The sequence below is a fragment of the Lasioglossum baleicum genome, chromosome 8, assembly GCF_051020765.1.
Source record: "Lasioglossum baleicum chromosome 8, iyLasBale1, whole genome shotgun sequence".
In the NCBI taxonomy this organism is placed as follows: domain Eukaryota; kingdom Metazoa; phylum Arthropoda; class Insecta; order Hymenoptera; family Halictidae; genus Lasioglossum; species Lasioglossum baleicum.
In genome coordinates, this window is record NC_134936.1 from 17,129,024 (window position 1) to 17,152,293 (window position 23,270).

Below are 23,270 nucleotides of genomic sequence, written 5' to 3' on the forward strand. Positions count from 1 at the left end.
TCTGGGAAAGCGTTTAACGTCTGATCGGGCGTTGGACTCGCCATAGGGAGGGTTCGTGGAGCGATCCCTCACCTGATTGTCCGGTGTTAGTCTCCTAGGTGCAAGCTGGGTGCCGGTGGTGGAGGAAGTGGAGTTCGCGCGCTGCCTGTCGAGCAGCTGCGAAACGATCATGTCGACGGGATGATTCGAGTGTTGGGTGAGATGAGGATTGTTCGGATCGTCATCCCCACCGAGGAACATGGGTCTGAGTTGAGAAGCCAGCTCGTCTCGCGTCCACTCTTTCTTGTCTGGCGGTAGAGCGAGACAGGGAGGCAGCGCAGCTAGCTTCGCGTCGCCGTCCGGGTAAGGAACGTTTAAGTAGTGAACGAGAACGACGTCCGGGTTCTGCAGTAGCCAGTAGCATCGCCGATGAAACGTCGGAAGGATCGCCGAGTGCACGTAACAGCCGTAGATGCACTCGACCCCCTGGACCTGCGATTCGATCGGCAAAACAAGAGATACCCTTTTAGCACTTAGCACACCTGCGGACACACCTGGCTGCCGACTCGGCTGCGCTACTTGAAGCGTTTACGCCGCTCTAACTAAATACTACCTTCAGCTTCATGTGATCCTCCCGTGTCGTCTTCCCGTCCTTCCTCTTCTTCCAGCAGTAACCGTCCCTCCGGTAACGGACCTTCTTCCTCGAGTAAAGTAACATCGACCCACTTCGAGGTCGCACCTTCACCTCCCGACTCTGCCATTCCGCGTGTCTTTGGAAACTGATCAGGATCGCCGCGATTTCCTGCAGGCACAAGCAACCCCGTCATCCACTGACCGCACCTTCCACCTTCCGCAAACCGAATACATCTTTTCGCGTACAGGGTGTCACAAAAGAATATGTCGCGGACACCATGGCGCGACTCTGCACCCCCGATTTAGTCGAAAATGACACGGGAACCCCCCGCAAAATTGACCTGAATCGTGAAAAACAGGGTAAATAAAACCAAAATTTTTTTAAGATTAAAAATCTTAAATCTCAGAGAAGAATTTTGGTTTTTCTGCCTTGTTTTTCACGTTCAAGGTCAATTTTGCGGGGAGTTCCCACGTCATTTTCGACTAAATTGAGGGTGCAGAGTCGCGCTATGGTGTCCGCGACGTATAATTTTGTGACGCCCCGTACAATTTCAATCCTATTTGCTCCAATCGACGCAGAAAATTTTCCACGAAGATCCGCAGTCTACTTATCAACATTTCACGCACACTATTATGTTTCTGCGGGCCCGTGCAGGGGGAGTTAATTTATTTGGGAGGGCTTGGAGGTGCCTGCTGACAGTGCCGGTTTGTTAGTCGGCGTCATTTCATTCGAGTCACGTCAGTGAAGGCGACAAGCTTCGAGACCGCAACCGGAAACCCCTTCAGATGACGAGGATAAGGCAAACCTCGGGAGAAGTAGGATACACGGATTCGGTGGAACATATAGACACCCTTCACCGAGCCCCAGCTGACATCTGCCTTTTCCCCCGGATTTCGCTTACTTTTGCAAATCGCGCTGATACATCTCCAATCTCCCGTCTACCAACTCTACTACACCGCCCTCCTCCTCGTGCCAGACCAGGCTCCGCGGAAAATATTCGCATACATTTCGCGCGGCCTGGCGACGCCGAGAGATTCCTTCGCATCGGGATTCCGAGTGTCGACAGGGGGCCCTCGCGAATACCACCGTTAGAAATATGAATCGACGACAAGGTCCGAATCATCGCTATACTCCGGATGATGTTCGCAATTTATTATCCGTGACCCTCTTCCTCGCGTGTACACGAAAGAGGCGTGCGTCCTCAGAAATCATTTATGAGCCGCCTTTCAAACGTAACAGCCCTCTAAAGTATTCAGTTCGACCATAATATCTTGACGAGACTGCATTTAACTCGGCTGCGGTCGAGTGCCCTTTCAGAACGAAGAACGGCAAGTTTAACTTCTCGAGTGTTATTACTAGTGTACGGATTTTTTATGCACGGTAGAAATGTTCTGCGTCGATTGTGGGAGGCTAGAGTCGCAGAGACATTCTACTCTTTCGTTGTTCCAACTTATGACAAAAATGAATTCTTTCGAAGGTGTGCGCTGTTCCGATAAAGGAAGACGGAGAACAGAAAATCCGAGAAGTTATGAGACCTCGTACAAGACTTCGTAAGCAACTTTATTTTTTGCTCGCGCCACAGTGCGGTTTCGGGGGATGAAACTACCCCTGCAGAACACTGTAGAGCATTATTTCTCGTAGAATATCCCTCGTTATTCTGCGGATTAATTAAAGAGGATGTTCGTGTTGAAATCCAACGTGTCTGAAGTTCTGTGTTGATGAAGAGCTTAAAATATTAGAAATATTTCAAATACCAGTGAAAGAAAAGATTGCCAAGAATGTTCGCGTTGAAATTCAACGCGCCTGAACTCCTGTGATGATGAGGGACTTGAAATATTTAGAAATATTTCAAATACCAGTGAAAGAAAAGATTGCCGAAAACGTTCGCGTTGAAATTCAACGCGCCTGAAGTCCTGTGATGATGAGGGACTTGAAATATTTAGAAATATTTCAAATACCAGCGAAAGAGAAAATCCCTAAAAATGTTCACGTTGAAATTCAACGCGCTTGAAGTCCTGTGTTGATGAGGGACTTGAAATATTTCTAAATATTTCAAATACCAGCGAAAGAGAAAATCCCTAAAAATGTTCGCGTTGAAATTCAACGCGCCTAAAGTCGTGTGTTGATGAGGTGCTTAAAATATTTCGAAATATTTCAAATACCAGTGAAAGAAAAAATTGCTAAAAATTGTTGCGAGAACCGGCAGCTCGAAGAGCAGAATAATCGCCGCGCCGAGAGGATCGCAGTCGCAATCAAAGGACGAGCAGAAGAGGAGTAATTGCCGTCCGGCTGGATAATCGCGAATTCGCGGTGTCCTCGCAAATCGCGTCGAGCCATCGCGGATCCGTTTGCGATCGTGGATCCGTGTCCCTCGGAATCGTTACCGGTTTCCGAGTGGTGGAGGGCGACACGCGAAGCGCCGGCTGACTGAACTTTATATCAGCGCCACGCCGGGGGAATTTTATTGCCACCTTTCCATGGTTAGACGAATCAGCCGCAGCAGTTTGGCGTTCGATTTGCATTTACCCACGTCAGATCGCGTGCCGCGGAGTTTCTGGCTCCCGCGGCGAGTACTCACTTATTTCAGCGGCTCTGCACAGCTCCTCTGCGCCCCTCTGTGCCCCTCGATCACCTTCGGAGCACAGTTTTTTGCCCCTGAGAGGCTGCCTTCTCTAAAGGATAACCATCTCTCTTTCTCTCTCTCTTCCGCGGCCAAATTCTTTTTCGCCAACGCGTGCTCCTTTTTCTAGCCTCGACTCCTTCATTCGTGATCTCCGCTGATTCTTTTCTAGCATTGTCGGCCGCGCGCGAGTTGCATGTCGGTCGAAACTGGCGGCCGCGCGTCATGATTTAACCACGCGAAATCTGTTCGCCGGTAATTAGATTTTTTGCCGGTGCCGCTACTAGGCAGCGGTGCCTTTGCCCGACGACTAGCAATCCCCGCACCACCTGCATTGTCATGCGTTCCGTACCGGAATCGTACCGGCCGGTTCTTCGCGCAGAAAATCAATAAAGGACCGTGTAACAACGGAGTTACTATTATTAGTGGTACATAAATACGGACGAGACGAACCACAGCACCTTTCGACGCGCCAGCTTCACCCTGGAACCACCCCTTCGGCCTATCAAATTCATTTAACCCTTCCGCTACAATGGACGTCTCCAGATGTCGGAGATGTCTCGCTACCACGATGTCGAAGAAACAATGCTATGGACGTGATATCTCGTGTATCTTTATCACTGATATGCAGAGGGACAATTGTAATCGATATAGAAGATCTAATACGCAAAAATACAACCCACAGGAAAATCGTCCTCGTACGTACGAAACCATGGTGGAATCAAGCAGCGACATAGATAATTTCTCTGTGTTCAGTTCGAGGGTCGAATAGGTAGCCCCCGGGTCGGGGCAGATGTTCACCAGATCGGCAGGCACTCGGTTGCCAAGCGAAACCCACAAATCGTACATTTCGAATGTGCTATGGCAAGATCGCTCGCGCCTGTGGCGATGTAGCGTTTCACCGGACGGAATTGCGTCGCATGGGGGTGGAATCGTCCTCGGTGTCTCTAATTACGTAACGGAATGGACGTGGAACGTGGCGGCGACTTCGTCGTAGCTCTCGTTGGGAATTACAGCAGCGTTCGTGCGCAATTTTTCACTTAACGTCCGCGGAAAAAATGTAAAACGTCCCATTATTCCGACAAAACCGCTGGCGATGGAAAATTATGTCGGTAGCACTAACGGATCCCGAGGTCTCTGCACAAAGTCCAAATTCCATAGACAGCAGTCAAGCGGCAGTAAAAAAGATGTACGCCGACACGGTAAGCCGGACGAATGTAAGGCGACCGCGAATAAGATTCCGGTGGATCTTATTTCGCGAGGATAATCGGCCGAAGAAAAAGGGGCGGCTATAAGGGGAGTAGGGGGTAAGACAAAGGGGAATGGAGCGAGACTCGAAGTGCTTAATAACTTCGCGCGGTTCCCGTGGGTGGGCCCCGCGGAGCTCCGAAGGTTCTCCTGGCGAACGTGGCCTGGATATAAATATTCTTAACGAGGGATGGATGAGAACGAGAGAGAGAGAGAGAGGGGGGGGATTGAATGAAGAGAAAGGGGGATGGGACCTGGAATAAGAGGCCAAGTTGGACTCCGCAGCCATTAGACCGGCCGAGTAGAGTCAGCTGGATAAAGCCTGGCCCCGCTGCTATGTTGCATTGATTTACAACCGGTTAATTGATCATTTGCATTCTGTCGAGGATACACGGCGGACCTGTCCGCTCGGGAACTAGAATTCCAGGCCCTCGCCATCTGGCTGTCGCCGTGAATTCGCCAACACCGTACGTACGCCTGTAATTACTTCGGGCTGATCCGAAACGCGAAAAGGTCGCCGCGGAATGGCACCATCGGATTCGCGAAACTCGATAACGACCACGCACGGGATTTGCACGGAAGGAGCGGGATTACCGTGCCTCCTCACTCGCCATTTCGCTCGGATATTTTCCTGCACAGCGCACACAGACTCCGCATGATCTGCTGGAAGAAGTTGTAGAACTGTTGCAGACAGCACTAGTGTTTGAAAAAATAGAATGGGCGATGGTTAGGCACTAAATTAGAATAAAAACGGATCTCTCCTTGAACCTGACAAAGAAAGCATACAGTCGGTGTATATAAAGTATTCGTACACATTAAAAAGTATTTAGCCGGGTACCACAGATTTTTCAAACTTATGCAATAATCACCGGTTAATGTGTTAACCGCGCCGAAATTTTCGCCAGGCGAAATTGATTTTCCATGCGTTCACCGTATTTTGCAACGTGCCAGACATGAAATGGGTCAGGCAAGGAGGGCACAAGCGGGGGGATGAGGGGTGCAGGTTGAAAGATGGCGTCTGACAGTGCATATCGTTGCGTTGCGTGCAAGGTCGGGTTCCGTGCAACGCCAGTCAGGCCCTCGAAAAATTTTTGGCGTGATTACGACTCCGTAATTGCGTACATAATATTCAAGTTCGTGTCGCCTCTCTCCCCCGACTTCTTTCGTTTCATATTTTTTCTCTCCCTGCACCCTCGAGTTTCGCCGGTCCCTACCGGTTCGTTAATGTTTCAAGAGAAGGTCAGCCAATCGCGCGGTGCGCTCCTCCTCGGAAAACCGGGATCTATAGATCCTTCAAGGAACCACGGAGGAGCCCATAGATTCCTGCATTCGGCTACGACGGATACGTAAACGAGACGCCTTCTGTCTCGTGTGTTGCCGGAAAGGATGTGTTCCCCTTGATTTACGAATGCGAAAGGACCGATAAATCGACCCTCCTTCCGACATCCTGTACGAGTATGGTGCGTCCTTTCCCCGCTTCCTGTTTACGATACACGCCTCCGGGATCCTGTCGAGAAACCTTTCCCCCTCCCCACCGGGGAACGCGAATAATTAATCCTCGGGAACTCGGACATTTTTCGCGGATTTTATTCCCAGCACTTAACCCCGTGCGGCACACCATTGTTCGGGAATTTTTGCCATTTCTTTTTACACTTCGGTCGAGTCAATAAAAATGTCCGACTGGTTGCCGGACGGAAGCTGAGAAGTTGGCTGAAGTTTGGCGAAGCTGGGTCAAGATGGACCTGGAAACCTCTGCGTCGGGAGCAGTCGATTCAACACGTTTACAGTCCTGTGTTCCATTTACGAGTCTTTACACTGTCAAATAAAATATTTATTTGAGTCGAGTTAATATTATGTTACGATCCCGGATGATTTCGACCCTGTGCACTTCCGGCCTGAATCTTTCCATTGTATATGATTTACAAATCCGATAATTCGACAAATATTTTGAACAATGATATAGGAATTATTAGTGGCGCCTCCGAGCCAAACTTAAAATTGGTACCAGTCTCGAAAAAGCTATAATTTTTCTCCAGTCGCGTCTAAACCACGAAAGAATCGGTACGAGCGAGTTTTGCTAACAAGTGGAAAACTTCTAAGTAGAATTACCGTTCGATGGGCAGACAGCGAGGCAAGTATATCTCGGATCGAGAAGTTTCATAAAGCCCGGGGTCGCTCTCGATATGTTTTATGAATAGCACGTCTCCAGTAGTACGAGACGGTGCCCAGTCAGACAGGAAGACACTACAGGAACACGCGATGCAAGAGACGTCAACAGCTGAAAGTTCCTGACAGCGTTGTCGAAAGATATTTAGGAGATTCCTTACGGTCTCCGCTTGCCAGTGGAATATCCCTGTTAATGGTCAGACAACAAACAAGCCGCAGGAAACGGTGCCGAGGGAACGGGACCGTGTAGAAGCAATAAAATCTTTTAATACCCTTCCCAAAATATAGGAACCGTGATAAACTGCAACGTTTCAAGTAGTACGGGAACGGGTTTGGTCGGACAAGGAGACGCGACGCCGCGCGCGCGACACAGAAATGTCGATATCGCGACAGAACATTCCTGTCAACAGTGTCGAATCATGCTCTCGTGACTGTTCGTGCTTCCTCTGACACCGCTGCCATCGGACACCTCTGCCATTTTTACCGTTACCGACTTCCACCATCGATTGACACGATTAATTAATACTTTGCCTACCGGAAGCCAGAGTTGGGCAGTAATGAATTACATGCGTATTTAATTACATCTTCAATTAAGTGTGCAAAAGTGGATTGTTAGACTCAATTACAATTACTGTGATCGTGTTAAGTAATTGCAATTACTCCTTTCACAATTACTGGCTGAGCCAAAGTAATTGCAATTACCAATTACAATTACATGTAATTGTAATTTTGTTTCTGCAATTTCAAATTACAGTAATTGGTAAGTAATTGTAATTGTAGTCGAAATTACATTTCGCCCAACTCTGCCGGAAGTCTATTAATAGGATTTTTAATAATTGTGCTGTACCAAAAGCATAGAAATTTTCTTTTACATTGCAATCTTACATTAAACTATTAGATGCCGTTATTGAGGCTTTCTAGTTAATTCACAATGAAAATTGCTGTCGCTATTGAAGGTTCCATTAAAATGTGTTTAGCCATGTACCACAGATTTCTCAAAATTATGCAATAATCATCAATAATATGTTAAATGAATCTGCAAGCAGTGCATTATGCTACGCACTACTAAATGTTCCCACCCAGCAACTGCCTTTTTATTACTCATTTTGGCAGGGGTCCTCTGTTCAGAAACGACATAGAACGTTTCTAGATCATACAGAAAAGAAACATTCTAGGAAGAGATATTTGGTTCTCGAGTTAAAATAGATTTGTTGTGCAAGTGGTTAAATATTCGGCCAAGAAAATATGAACAGAAGAAATTCGTGATGGACAACGTTCTTTCAATCAGAAGAATTTTGTATGATATAATCAAATGTTTATATTTATTATCATTATACAGGAAGACTCTCAAAGTGATACATATTACTAGACTGCGGATCTTTATGCAAAATAAAAATTTTTGGCGTAATTGCATAAAATCCGCAGTCTACATATTCCTTTAATTATCCCGGCGGGTAAATGAGCCTATCGAAAGGTTCGGGCAGGTAAACGCGAGCGGCCAGTGAATTTGGCAGGATGTTCGGTCGGCTCTGATGTAACCGGTGTGAGAAATAAAAATTCTGGTGGCTGGCAAAGGGATTGCCGTGTGTCGGACAAACACGAAACGGGTAACAAGCACTTCCTGGTATTGCCTTTGTGCGATCGGGGGAAAAAAAGTGGGGAGGAGGGACTGGTTCGACTAGGGTACGCGGCCGGTAACGATGGTCGGAAACCGTAGTGCACGTTGAGAAATTGCATATCGATGCCGAGCGTTCCGGTGCACCGGTTCCTCCGTCATCCCGGGAAAATTATCCAGTTTCCTGGACCTTTTGTGGCGCGGCGTGCGCCGGGGCAAATGGATATTATTTCGCCAATGGGAACCGGGGACCTACATTTCGTCGTGGCTCCTTCGATATTCCAGGAAAATCGTGAAACGGTAATGAGAAAGCTTGTGGATATCGAGCGGGGGTAATCCGTGACTCCTCGATTTGCGTACGCATACATATAGAGAGAGAAACGCGTGCACGAATACATTGAACGGGTCGGATGCATTCTGGTGTTAAGGGTTCGAAAATCAGCGCCGCCGAAAATTAGCGCAGACGGAGCCAAGCAAATATTGACCGGGAGAACAATAATGGGCCCGTATTTACCGAAATCAATTTCGGGCAGCGCGTCCGAATACAATTTACGGAAAAACGCCACGGGCCGGAAATTGCGTTACCGACAGTGCAAACTAACGTTTAATTGCGCCCGGACTGTCATTGTGTACACGAGCAAACTGTGCCCCATTCACTCGCATTTATACGCGGCCCCGGCAATCGGAAATCAATAAGCAAACAGAAACATTGTTTTCGGATCGATTTCCGCTTACAGATAGCCGACCCCGGCTACGTATGCTCATCAATTAAACGAAATGTTATCGGAGAAAAGTGACACGAGGCACTGCCACCATGTCACTGCGAACTACGTGAAAACCGAACTGTAATCCGGAATCCCATAAAAAAAGAAAAAGAACGATCGAGCGCCGAAGACAACCGCCGCGCCGCTCCGCGTTTTATGCCGCTCCAACCTATCATCTGCGCGCGAGCAACTATAGTTCCGCTGATCGTATACGATGAGTTACTGGATATGGAAACCGTGCGATCGATATCCTGGATGTGGGTGCTGAAGACATTATTTTTACAGAAATAGATTCGAAAAGTTCAGAATGTGTCCAGAGGAGAACCAGTTAACCCTTCGCAGTCGAGGGATGAAGCAGAGTCGCTACTAAAAATTGCTGTACCATTCGCAATATTGTTTACATGATTAAATATGTTGGTATCTAATCAATTAATAAAACATTTTGGTACTATATATGTACAGGGTGGTCCATTTATCTTGAGACAGTCAATTATTACGGAAACCAGCAGGAATATGAAAAAATGTTTTGTGTAAAACATTCTTCATATGAAGGGACACATTTAATGGCGCCTATGCACAATTTTCCATAATGGCCCTTTAAGGGTCAGATGAATGGCAACTTCATTTTTTCAATTGGAAATCCATATTTTTTATTTTATATTCTTATTCTACATGGAAGCAAGCGTGTATACAAAATTTCAGCAAGATTGGACTATGGAAAGAGGTTTAAAACTCGATTACAAGATTTGATGCATACAACAACACGACAAGTTAATTGTACTTATAATTATAATTACAAGCTTGGTAAAAAACAACGCGTTCTCGCATTGCTGGCCTCGCCCGGTCGATTCAGACCACATTTAACTATTGTATGAGGAATTACAGGTCGGAAGAAGTGTTTAACTTCCAAGTTAAAATAGCTGCGACAGCAAAGGGTTAATATTAGAGGTAGTTGAATTCGCGCGAGTAACAGGACTTCTTCCGAATAAATTTCTGGCTAAAAATTTGAAAGGGCCTGTAAGGCATCGTTCCAGATCCCGGCCGCTTATTCACCATTACAGTCGGATACCGGTTAATAAATCAACGTCATTAGCGTCCATTACCGCTTCTAAAAGTGCAAAACAAATGATGTGCCTTCCGTCGGCGATGTGCTAAAACTTATTACTATAATTCCCCTCCCGGAATACATTCGACGTAATGTCTCGTTACAAATGGGATTTGATCAGGCGACGGTAATAAGAGCGAAGCGGAGCACGAGAAGTCTCGGGGAAGTCTTGTTGGAAATAATCAGGGGGGCCGATCGGTTTCGCGGATCGTCGAAAAAGCGAAAGCAACGGAACAGAGCACGACGTATGTGTGTGTGTGTGTTGTCGGTACAACGGGAAAGACAGGACGGCGTTGATGGCAGATCGATGAAACGACCCGAAACAAACAGACGTCCCAATCTTTTTTCTTGCTCGATAAATCCCCGCGGCCCGTATAATCGTGGCTATTAAAAAAGCAAGTTAATAGGAAAAGTTTCCGGCGGAAGAATTCGGGGCTTGCCGAGGGAATTGATTCGCTCCGGCGCGGCGTACGGAGAGCATCGAGCAGCACAACTTTGCGCTCGTTTCAAGTTTAGACTCGATTACGGCCTGTCTCCGATAACGACTTAGAATTTGGCAGCGGGTCAATAAAAATCCCGAGGAGACCGAGGGAAAAACGGAACAATAGAGAGACTCTTACGTCGATTTCGTAAACTGGATTCCAATTTCCAACCTACATAGACCGCGGCGAGACCCTGTACGAGCGGGCAGGCCGGCTCGTGTAAGCGTGGGAGGGCGACAGACGACGACGACGACGACGACGACGAGTCTCCTCAAATTATCTATTTATTCGAAACAGTGGGACTCTGACCACAGGCGGTCCAAATCCGCTGCGCCAGTGTTTTGCATGTCCCATTTATCTACTCGCTTATCCCGGGTGAATTCTATAGGCAACAGTGAAAGATGAGGCCGGCGGAGTCCTTGCCTGATGACGTGCTCACATATGCTGTCAGAGGTCTCGCGGAAAAAAATGGCGTTTGCAGAGAAGATCCGGGCCGACGCGCGGCGGCCGAGCAACAGAGAAAAGAGAAGAAGACGACGAGGGGGTTCGAAGAAAGGCGAGAAAACAAGATCACGGGTACACCGGAGAAGAGTGGCCCGGCGGAGAATTTTCGACAGGGTGCACAGAGGGGTGGAAACCTCCCCTGTCGACCCTGCGGCTCGGTTTTCCCCGGAAAACTTGTCCCGTTAACTTCTTCCCAAGAACTTCATCCTATGAATAGTTTCGCGAGTATGAATCGCTGATGTGGCCTGCGCTTTCATCAGACACTCTATCATTCTCTCCCTCTCTCTCTCTCTCTCTCTTCCGGCTAAATGAAAAAAGAAATTGAAGCAATAGCGATACACTGCTCGGTTCCGCCTGGAAATTCCCGGAACCGCCCGCGTGCCCGGCATAACGACGGGATTCATTCATATTTATGATCTCACTAATTTTACATCGGCGCTAGGTCGGGAACACGCCAGACACACCGACGCACGGCCCGATGAAAAGACGACGCCGGCCTCTGCTCTCTCTCCCTCGCTTTCTCGAGCTCCACGTTGACCTCATTAGCGATGCATATTACGCTACAATAGATAAGCCAGGTGAAGAGGAGCCTCCGCTTCGACTTCGGCCCTCGACGATCAATTAAAAAACCGAGCGGTCGCCAGTCCTGCGACAACGGACCGTCCCCCAAGATCGAATTCCTCCGCCCCCGAGCACCCGGTATCTCGCCACGCAATCCTCTACAACGTCGTGCCGCGATTTTGCCCAGGTCTTTGATTTTACATCGAGAATTGTGTGCCAGTCGAAACAGTTGTACAAACGTGCTGCTATCTGCTCGGCGCGATATATGGCAAGATTCCTGTGCAGAGAAATGCGAGCGCCCTCGTTATTCAAGCTAACACAATTCCCGTTCGACACCCCGCGGAACATTTCCCTCGTTCGCGAATGATTCGCATTTTGTTAGAACCATTAGGTTCCGAGGAGAAGATATAGAAAGCGTTGTGAATAAGCCAGGAACACAATGGGGGATGAAGATGGCTGCGTAAGATCTCGGAACTGGAAGAACGTTCTCCCGAATCATCTAGCAGCTCAGCCTGAATTCTCCGGGAATGTAGTTCTCGAGATAGGGGGATGAAGTTGCTAGAAGTCGAGGGAGAAAAAAGTGCGGGAGAGAGAGAGAGAGAGAGGCGAGGGTGGTTTGATAAGTAGGGGACTTATCGCGATAATCGTGAGGCATAGGCTCGCAATTGGGTTCGACTCTACGGAACTGAAAACTCAACTCGGCTCGGCTGAGCTCTCTAGCTGGCTCCAGCTATTGATCGGAGGCCGACCGGGGTCAGAGTAGCAGTGGACTACATCGGTACACCTACGAGTGCACGCCGCTCCACGTGTTGGTATGTGCACCCCTGCACACCGACTCGCGAGCCTTGCACACGAACGGACAGCATCTATCCTCTCTAACCACCGACGCTACGTACGAGGCACCAACGGCGTTGCGACGTCGCTATTTACTTTACAGTTGCGCCTACCGGAATGCCGTGCAAATGCACACGCCGCCGTTCCCCCTAACTCCGTTACCGAACGGAGCTCTCTCGCCGGGAACGTATTAACCGTTCCGATGCAATCCTTTTTCGACCGGCAGACGAGAGCCTCCTTTCCATTGATTTCACTGATTCGCCGCGGATCGACGGGATAACTAAAATTTACGGCCCTGCCAGCCGTGTCTGACCACTGGCAGACTGTTTCTACTTGCTCCGCCGTTCGACGTTCCGACGCGATTATTTTTCGAGCCGTTGTGCCAATTAACCAAGCCTCGATCAAATTAATTACTTGTCACTTTAATTTCATACGTTATTCTTTAACGCTAACCGAGCGTTGAAGGCGATTAAAATGTGTTTTTGCTTACAAAAATGACAAGACTCTGTTTAGTTTGATCCTGTGCAATTTTTATAACAATATGTGCATGGATCGTATTTACTAGACCCTGTTCAAAATCTTCGTCGCGATTCTGTCACGATATTGCAGGGCGAGGGGTTAAGGATGTTCTGGAGGTATATAAAACCGCAACAAAATTAATGCAATTACCAAAGTTTGGATTCGATTCACTGGACCGTTTAAGAATTATAGCAACTTAAAGTTTGCACGTTTTAACACGTCTTTTTATGGAGAATTCATAAAATTCCACTTCAAAGCCTATTTAAACCTTGAAAAAATGCAACTAGAAACTCCAGCTTTTTTTATATATAGTAAAAATTATGTAATTAACTATGTTCCAAATTTATTAGCATTAACGTCAAATTTATCGTGTTGTCATCTCACTAGCACAGAAACGCGACAACAGTGTAAAAAAAAGTATACAAAAGTATGCAAAATATACTCATGAATGGCTTTCATTGCCAATATATTGATGGATTTCGAATTTCTTGTACTTTTGTCTGCCATTGTACCTCCAGAACATCCTTAAGACGGTCTAAATGCAATTTTTCAAAGGGATTGCACCATCCGAAAATGAATTAGTGCAGCAGAGAAGATCCAGCAAGGATTTGCGGCACGTCTGACTACAGATACACTGTTTCTACTCGGGATATTGGAATCGAAGTCGTTTTAAAGGCGTCGGGACCTCCACGAAAGCCCAGTTTCCGCCGACTTGTATAATGTATCAAATTCTTGGGATAGAGAAAAAGCTAAAGGAGTTTCAAAGCGTGTCCGACTATAGACAAACCGTTTCTACTTGCCTCGTATGAAGGATTCATATGCGAGTCTTTTTAAAGCAGTCGGAACACTTTGAATAAACTTTTTTGCGACCAGCACGAGATGCAAGCAGGCTTTGCAGGAAACGTCTGATTACAGACTGACCGTTTCTACCTGCGCCACGTGTCTATTCGTTCGTAATATTTAAAACCGCTCGTTATTCGAGAGATAGCGCGAGAGAAGTGGAGATATCTAGAAATTCGTGACGATTATTTAAAAAGCTCCTAATGGATACCGCGCCGGTAGTCGCGGCACTCTTTCACGTAATTCACCACGTGGTGTGCTTTTTTTCTGACAAGCTCTCTCGCCCGATAGAGCAGCGGCCGCGCAGATTTGGCACCTTCTAATTTCGCCCTCGAATTTACAATTTAAAAGAGTCGGCGAGCGGTGCGCCGAAATTGCGTGCCGTTCTCTCCGAACCGTCCCGTTGCATCGAATTAAACGAAACACACCGATCGTATCGAAATCGTTCGACACGCGGGCTGACTCGTGTTCGGTCGCGTTTTCTCTCTCTCGCCTGTTTTATTTGTTCTTTTTTTCTTCTTTTTGCGCGCACATTCCTTCTGTATCGCAGATTAGGATCGTCGTTTCGTGCGAGACTCACCTCGTTGGTGTTCCATCGGTGCCTCTGGGTCGGGAAATGCTCGGCCCGCGGCAAGGTCTCCAAATTTTCCGGAAGTTTTATCGGATCCCCATCTAAACAGAGCAATAAAGACGCGATGAAAATGCTGCCCTCGAACGTCGGATATTTCGCGGGGGAAACAGCTTCCAATATTCAAGGGGGTGAAACTCGATATTCGCCGTCCCATCCCTCCTCCGTCAAGCCCCTCCGTACGCCCCGACGACCCACCACCACCATTCCGACCCCCTCGCATCGACGGGTTTCGTTTACACCGGCTTTTGTTAACTCTATCATTGGAGCACTCGCGCTCCGTAATCTGATCATTCCGCGTGTCACGCGAGTTACCGTAAATTCGTGCCCGCGCATTTATTCCGACGAAAGCTTAGACGTTTGCATAACACATCATTAGGCGTGTTTATATGCAACGGATCGAAGCCGTTATCGATCAGGGAACGCAACCGAGACTCCCTCTCGCCCCCTCCGCCCTTCGGCCGGCCACCCTCAACCGGTTCTCTTTACGCGAGAACAAGAAAACGACACCCGGACGAAGGTAATGCATTTTTCACGTGGCTAACGTTGCGTTTCCAAGAATTCAAATGCGTAATTGATTTGTGAGTGAGAGAGAGAGAGAGAGAGTGAGGGGGGGAGACTCCGTACGTGTGTGTGAGAGATTGTGTACGTTCGTATAATAAAGAAGTGAATAAAGAGAGACAGAGAAGAAAGAGAGAGAGAGAGAGAGAGAGAGAGAAAGTGAAAAAAGAGAAAAAATAGGTAGCCAAGGGAAGGTTTTTCTATTTTTAGAGAGAACCGTCCCGAAGAGCGAACGAGAATTATTTTTCATTGAACGAACGGTGCAGCAATCGAGTAATTCAATTTTCTGGGTCACGTGGCGGTGCAATTGGCCGGGCGCTATTAACCGGAAACCATCGACGTAGAAAAATGCGACAGGGCTCGTCCCCCGCGGGAATCCCGTCGTAACGCGGACCGGACAAAAATTTGTTCCTGCCGCGCACGCCTACAAATTATCCGAATAAATTACTCGGCCAGCCCCGGGCCGGTCGACGTATCGAGACATTAAGGAAACGGCCGTCCGCCCGGCTGAAATATGTCAGTTTACCGGCCCCCCTACCCCTCCGGCTCTCTCGGTCCGTACGAGAGCGTTATTGATATCACCGGTAGTGCAGCTGCACTTTCTCGGCTCCGCGGTAATTTATTGCCAATACCTACCGCGCGCGTATTATGAATTTTCGCGGCGCCCGCTGGCCCGGCAGCCTTGTCAGATATAAAGATGAGTAATATCTCAATTTCGACGGGCACGCTCGATCCCCGAAAAAAAGCACGTATCACCGACAATGTACAGGGTGCACGGAAAATCCAGATACGATCCCCTGCGCGCTGATTCCGTACGCAAGAACCAGTTGGAGGAAAGGAGTTTCTCACGATGATGCACGAATACACGTGAAAGGACACGTTCAAAACTGTTATCCCTTCGTTTCGACTTGTTCACGAGCGTGGAATCAGCGCCCGGTCGTAGCACAATTCTCGGTACACCCTGTACAGATCACACGTTGTCTGCCGAACAGTCCCGCAAAAGCGAATCGACCATTTCGATCCGAATCGGAGAGCGCAAGCTTATATCAAGCGACTGTGAACGAATTTCCAAAGGTACGCGAACGAGTGGCAGTCAACGTGACGGTAAATCGTCCGTGTGAACGCAATCTGAAAAGAGAAAGCCGAAGAACGAAAAAATGTTCAGCCTCGTGCCGTACACTATATATAGTATATAGAAAAAAGATAAAATAGAGTAGAATAGTATAGAAAAAGTAAAAGCGTAAAGAAGCGAAAGAATGCGAAATAAAGTGGAAGCGGTTCTCAGTGAAGAGAGCTGGTCAGCCATGGTCGATAATCGTTCTGCCGTACACGAGCAAAAAAGGTTTCTGTCTAAAGGCCCTTTAAGTTTCGGCTCTCTACGATTTCTCGGGAACTCACTTGGTGCGAGCGGCGTCGGGTAGGTCGCGTGATAGACGACACGCTGCGGGTTCGAATGATTGTAGCCCGCCATTTCCGTGGCGCTCGTTCGAGCGACCGCTTCCTGGATCTTACCGATCGTGGCCGACCGTCATCGTCCTTGGACGTACGCTAACCGCGATCGCTGCTGCGCTCCTCTCGCTGGCATCCCCGGGCTCCTCGTGCGCTTCGACGAGCGTGCGGCTGATATGGCGACTCGACAGTGGTCGGTGCTCGCGATCCCCGACGACCGTGACAAGCTGCGACGGCACTCCTTTTGTCAGGAGAGTTTGCTGCCGGGTTCTAGGATGGAAACACGACTCGCTTGACGTTGCCCTCTGCGTGAGGCTCGTGCACGTGGGTGGTGGTTCCCCTTAGAACGGCAAGGCATATCCCCCGCAGGATCGTGTACGCGAGCCAGCTTGTCCTGTCGACAACTGTCTCTCTCTCTCTCTCCCCTTTTTTCGCCTACTCTTTAAGTGTCTCTCCTCTCTCTCTTTCCCCCTTTCGGAAATATCCTCTCTCGATATCGACCACGAGAGAAAAAGACTGGACACAACAAGCCCAAAACGCGCGCGGAAGACGAGGTACAGGAGCGAGAAGGGAAAACGAGAACGTGAAGCCGAGAGTCACAAGAGTGTCACGCGCAACGCGACTGCTCTAACGCGGCCGCGAGACACACGTGGAGGTCGGACGCGTGGAAAACGATCCCCCGACCAGGAACCCTCTCTTCTTCTTCCTTTTCTTCTTGCTCTCCTCTGTTCTGTTTCTTGTCTAGTCTGTTTTCTTTGCGTTTCTCTCCGCTTCGCTCTGTTTACTCGTCGTCTTCTGTGCCTCCTCAGAACGCGCGCTGCTCTCTCCCTCTCTCTCGTACTAGTATAAAAAACTGTAGCCTCGATAATATTTTATACACGCTCTCTCTACCGGAACAATGCTCCCTCTCTCGCGAACCTTCTTCTCTTCCCGTTGCCTTTTCCCGGCCGTCCGTCTGCCTGCCTGCCTACTCGGTCTTCTCGTAGCCCGTTCGACCTTGTTTCCTTTCCCTCTTTACGATTCAGTCCTTGGCCCTTTTGCGCTTCCCTGGATCCGTCTCTCTCTCTCACTCTCTCTTGCTCTGTCGACCTCTTTTCTCTTCTCTTCTCTATCTCTTCTTTACACACACACTCTTTCTCCTGTTTCTCTTCCCTTCCTTTTTGATTTCGTTCTGTTGTGCGTTCCGGAGCTCTTTGTTCTTCTTATATGCTAAGTTACAACACCGAACCCGTCCCTGTCGGAGGGACAAAATAATGTAACGGTCACACAGAGTATAGAGAGAAAACTTAAAAACGAGATTCGCCCGTTGCGGATTCTGCGATATATCGGCCCTGACGACTTCCTCTCGGCCTTTTGTATCCTTCGTGTCGCGCGGTCCTTCGAAATCGTGTGCCTTCTTCCTGTGCTTTCCTCTTCGGCCTTCGACCCCTCGTGTGTCACTCTCCTGCGTTTTCCTCGCGAACCAGTGGTAACTCCCGAAAATAGACGAACCTTTCTTTCTCTCTCTCTCTCTGTTTTCACCCCTTCACTATCTCTCTCACACTCTCTCTCTCTCCCTTTCGTTCTCTCGCACTCTCTCTCTCTCTCTCTCTCTCTCTCTCGCTCTCTCTCTCACCTCTTTCCTCTCTCAAGTATCCCTTATCCTCGTGTCCTTCTCCACGCGTATCCGGGCTTCGCAACGAACGGCTTTATACAGGGACTGGAAATAGTAATCTACTTTTTTGTTGTTGTCTCGTATTTCGCGTTCCGTGTTCTTTTGTATATTTTTTTGTTTTGTTGTTGGCTGTAGATGTTGTTTTTACAGAGGCCTAAGAGTAATTATTTCGTTCTTTCTTTCTGTTGTATTAATCTTTTGCTGTTGTTATTTGTTGTTGTTGGTATTCGGTTCGGAAATATCTTGTCTTTGTAGATAGTGGGTGACAGAGAGACGTTTCGTTTCGAAGGAGAACGTTGATGTTGTTGTTGTTAGTGTGTTGAGACTTTAGCGTGTTATTTAGTGTTATTTACAAATATGTATGTTTTTGTTTTGTTAATAAAATAGGTTCAAATTAGTCTTTGGCCCCGCGTGTCTGCTCCCGAGCGGCGGGAGCCGCAGAGTGAGCCAACCCGCGACTCTCGACCTCCGTCCATCGCCCCTCTTCTCGTCCTTCCACGACTGTCCCCTACCCCTACCCCACACCGTCGAGGTTTCCGCCATTTCACAGCCCCCACCCCCTCGCTCCCTTCTCCGCCCCACCATCGAGGCCAGAGTCGGACTATCCAAGCCCCAGCCACAGCCCCTGTCTGCCGAATCCCTTTTCCCCTTGCCCCTGCTACCCTCCACCCGCCACACACCGTCCGCTGCACCTTCCTCAACATCCAACCTCCTCTCTCTCCCCTCGCCCACTCCTCGCTCCATCGCCCCTGCCCTCTCCACCCGCTCTGGGCTCCCTCCCTTCCTCTACGGTAACCCCACCGCCGAGAGAACGATCCCCACCATCGTCAAACCGCCCCTGGTAGCCTCTACGTGTTCCAGCTCGGCGATAAGGTGTGCGCGCGTGTGCGTGGGGGTGCCCCGCTGCATCTGTGGGGGTGCACACCAAGCCAATTCCGCGGAGAACCCGCCAATGCTACCTACTACCCCCTGGAAAACTCCGTCGGAGTTGTAAATTAAGGATTACCGAGGATGCAAATTAATGCCTAAGCGTTGCATTCCAACCTACACAGTGCTGCTGCTGCTGGCTAGAACAAGCTAGGCAGCGAAGGTAGTTTCCCTGTCTAGGATCATCCGGTCGGCTCGAAACGGAGCAGAGCGGAGCAGAGCAGAGCGGAGCAGCGCGCGCGCTGGCAACAGAGTGTTGTTGCTCCGGGGGACCCGTCGAGCAACGATAATCGATTGTTATCCGACCTTCTGCGGCATTCAGAGCCATGCGGGATAACTTCTGTGTGTACGAACGCTTAACGAATCGCTCTTCTCGTCCCTGCTTTTACCGTGACCCCTCGTTTTCTCGGTGGTTTTACAACCGCCCACGGATTTACAAGGAAAATATCCTCGTGTCCTCGGCAAAAGAAAAAGAATGAACGACACCGACGGTTATGCTAGCACGGGGGGTGCAAAGGTATCCAGGCCGCGTGGAAAGAAAAGAGGATGAACTCTCTCCGCGTCGGCCACGTCGGCGGCTACGCCGTCGGATCCCAGAGAAGTTCTCTATTTTTTTTAATTAGCGAGGTAGTTTAACTGGGACGAGGTAGAAAGCGGCCGCTTGATTCGGTGATAAATCGGCTTTTCGAGGGGGTTGAGCAGAGAGGAGACTACTGGGTTACGGGGGGGGAGAGGATGGAAATCGGGAAAAAAGGGTAGGGGGGCCCCACAGCCACGCAGCCCCGCAGCAAAGCGTGTTCCTTTTTCCCGGGGAAGTTCCTCCGGCGGCGTCCGAGAAATAGGCTAGACCGGCGGTAGTGGTAGTGGTGGTGGTGGTAGTGGTGGCGCGGGGGTTGGTGTGCAGGACTTTAAAAATGCAAAATTGCAGTGATTCAGCATTTATCGAACACCTGACATCCTTCGCGCACGGACACGCCGATGGGGAAACGTTCTTCCCGGCGAGCATCAATATTTGCGTGCCACCGACATCCTTCTGACGGAGAAAAAAGAGAAATCGTGGGGGAACCCCGCGAGAGAATCGAACGGGCCACCTCCTCGAACGGTTAACAAATCGAAATTGTTCCCGACACGAGAAGCCAACAAAACGAGGAAGAGCCGGAGTCGGTCTCTGGAGGAAGGACCAACCGAGGGAGAGAAAAAAGGAAGATGGACCGAGGCGAGGAGGAGAAAAATGTTGAACAGATTCTCTACCGTTTGGGGACACATAGGCTGAGAGAGCGAGAGAGAGAGAGAGAGAGAGAGAGAGAGAAGAGAGTAGACCAACTGCCCCATCCCCCCGGGCTCCGAACCCCTAAACCATATTCCGCTCACAACCTACCGGAGTCGTAGGTTATAACCGGCTGCCTGCCTTCGCGCCTGCACACGTATTTTCCACACGTGTGCAATGACAGCCGTACCTTTGCGGAGGGAGACTTGCAAGCTAGGCTATACAGAGCTATAAGCAGGGCATGACACAGCATACATCGGATTCTCGCAGAAGGTTCGCGTCGAATTTTAATGGAGGTGCTGCCATCTCCCAGTGACCCCTGCAAACGGACCCTCTATCGTTCTCTATATAGCTATCGGTGGGAAAAGAGGGAAAAAGAGTACGAGAGAGGAAAAAAAACTGCCCGGTGGAGAAGGAGTGAGGTAGGAGGAAAGGGGGGGGGAGGTTGGTCGGGGGGTTGAAATCACTCGGGCGTCGGGCCCGGAGACCCCCTATCGCGGATCTGATTAATGGATGGATTCATGGGCGCGTATTTATATGGATTTAAGCGGCGCTTTCACGCACCCCCACACCCTGCACACACCCCCCGGACGCACCCCTGTACGTGTGAATCCGCGTGCATAACCCGTTAGGTCTGAATTAGGCTTTCGGGAACGTGTGCGGTCTGTTTACACAGATACGGCGCGGCATGTGCAGCCAGGTACACAGACGGCGGCAACGGCGGGTAGTCGAGGGGTTGGGGCTTCGGTTTTCCCGGGGTCGTAGATTTTCTCGCATAAGCTCGTAATTTATCCAGGAACTCGTAATTGAGCGGATCTCGTAACGAGGAGCTCACTGACGGAATCGAATAAGCCCGGAATCGCCGGACAACTTCTCACCCTCCACGTAACACACACCATCCCCTCGCACGATTTATCGACGGCACACTGTTTATTATTTTGGGATCGCGGTGGATCCGCGAGGCTTAACCCACACTCTCTCTCTCTCTCTCTCTCTCTCTCTCTCTTCTACTTCGTCGCCACCACCCACGCGAGCCTCGTCTACGGGTAACGATGTCGCCGCTAATGGGATGAAAATGTTCACCCCTTTTCACCGGGATTTTTTCCCAACCCCCGGTGAACGTGACGTTCCGTGTCGAGCGCCCGCGCCTCCTTTTTTTTTACCTCAGCCCGAGCAATGAAATGCGAGCGTAATTGCAAGGAGACCCCACGGATCGAGACCTTATTTTCAGATAAACGGGCCACAAACCATAAGACATTGAAAGCGCACCACGCGTGCCAGACTGTCTGCGCTTCTTCCAGAGGGAAAAAGCTGAGCGCGAGAGCGTTGCACTCTTTTATGCCTGATTATGTCTGCCGAGCCGTGATCCCGTTCGGTGACATTGGACCGTTCAGAAACGAACGCGACGACTTGACAGCGTGGCTAGACTCGTTCCAGCGATACGACACTTTTGTTTCGTTATGAATTTGAGACTGCTTCGATGAGGATGAACGAATAGCTACGCTGAAGAATTAATGCATCTGATCAAAGTGGAGAAGTGAGAATTTGTAGACTCTTTCACCGAAGATGAACAAATGACTACAATGAAGAATGGATGCATCCGATCAAATTGGGGAAATGAATATTTTGAGATCAACAATGAAGATGAATGAAATTGGAAAAATGAAATGTTTGAGATCAACAGTGAATTTGTAGACTTTTTCACTGAAGATGAACAAGACAATACAATGAAGAAATGAGTGCATCTGAGCAAATTAGAAAAGTGAGAATTTGTTGACTCTTTCATCGAAGATGACCAACTAACTACAATGAAGAATGGATGCACATCCGATCAAATTGGGAGAATGAAAATCTGTAGACTTCTTCGTTGCAGAGGAACAAGTAACTACGACAAAGAATGGATGCATCTGATCAAATTTGAAGAATGCAAAGTTACTCCTCCACTGAAGCTGAACAACCAACTGCAACGAAGAATGGACGCATCCGATCAAATTGGAAATATGAGAACTTGTAGACTCCTTCACCGAAGCTGAACAAGTAACCACACCGAAGAATGAATGCACAATCGACTCGAGGGCTGACGGAGACCTAGAAGGTCGAGTTCCTCGAGAATTAGGCTCCCCATTCTCATGCTTTAGCTTCCCCAAGAACAAGGACACGGTGCAATGCATAATCGCGGTATTGTCCTCGCGCAGGCTGCTCGTGTCTCAGCACGGCGCATAAAATGATTGCCATTGTTTCTCCGTTGGTCCGGACCGCCAACAAATTTTTGGTATCGCGCCCGCCGTCCAGCCGCGAGTGCAACGAGAGTGCAGCACAGCAGCGGCTTGATGATTTGCGAGCGACCGTCGAAATGGAACGGTTACACGCAGCTGAATTCGTTCGCGGCTGGATTTATCGCTTTTGGCCGGAGAAGAATGCCGGCGTTCCGGTGCTCGCATTAACGTTTTGACAACGAAACTTCCCTTCCTGCGTGCGCGCGTGTTATACGCGAGCCGAAACCCGTCCCGCGAGTCGAATCAACAACTATAAATCCGACTCCCCCCCGCTGGCTTTCGCCTCTCTTCGAAGGGACCTCCTAATTGTTTCGTAACGGGGATTTATGGTTCTATAATTCACCGGATTACAACCGGGAATTTCGAATCTTCGGGACAATGGGCTCGGCCCGTAACCGGGAATTAGCGGCCGAGGAATCGTATTTCCGAGATCAGTATGTCACGCGGATTTTGAGACGCCGCGCGCGTTATTTAGGTCAGCACGCGAAGAGCTGAAAGGGCTAATAACCCAAAGGTCTTCTTCTTCCCTCGTGTGTTAAACGAGACGTAAATAGACCCGTCGCCACAGTCCCTCGTTTTCTATGAAATCGCCGGAATTAATACAAAAATGTTCACGCCGTGAAACAGCTTGCAATTT

General features: G+C 49.1%; 1 protein-coding gene across 5 annotated transcripts in view; it reads right to left on the bottom strand.

The window, feature by feature from the left end:
- Positions 1-23,270, bottom strand: part of Camta (Calmodulin-binding transcription activator) — a 69,077-nt gene that overhangs the window by 16,694 nt on the left and 29,113 nt on the right. For 4 of the 5 annotated variants that reach the window (XM_076429220.1, XM_076429219.1, XM_076429221.1 and 1 more), the window contains exons 4-6: positions 14,452-14,543; positions 593-781; positions 73-471 (exon numbers count right to left, since the gene is read on the bottom strand). In XM_076429220.1, coding sequence (XP_076285335.1) covers positions 73-471; positions 593-781; positions 14,452-14,543 — 680 coding nt within the window. Of the gene's footprint in view, positions 1-72; positions 472-592; positions 782-14,451; positions 14,544-16,458; positions 18,612-23,270 lie in introns of those variants that run through there. The other variant, XM_076429223.1, reaches the window with a different exon arrangement.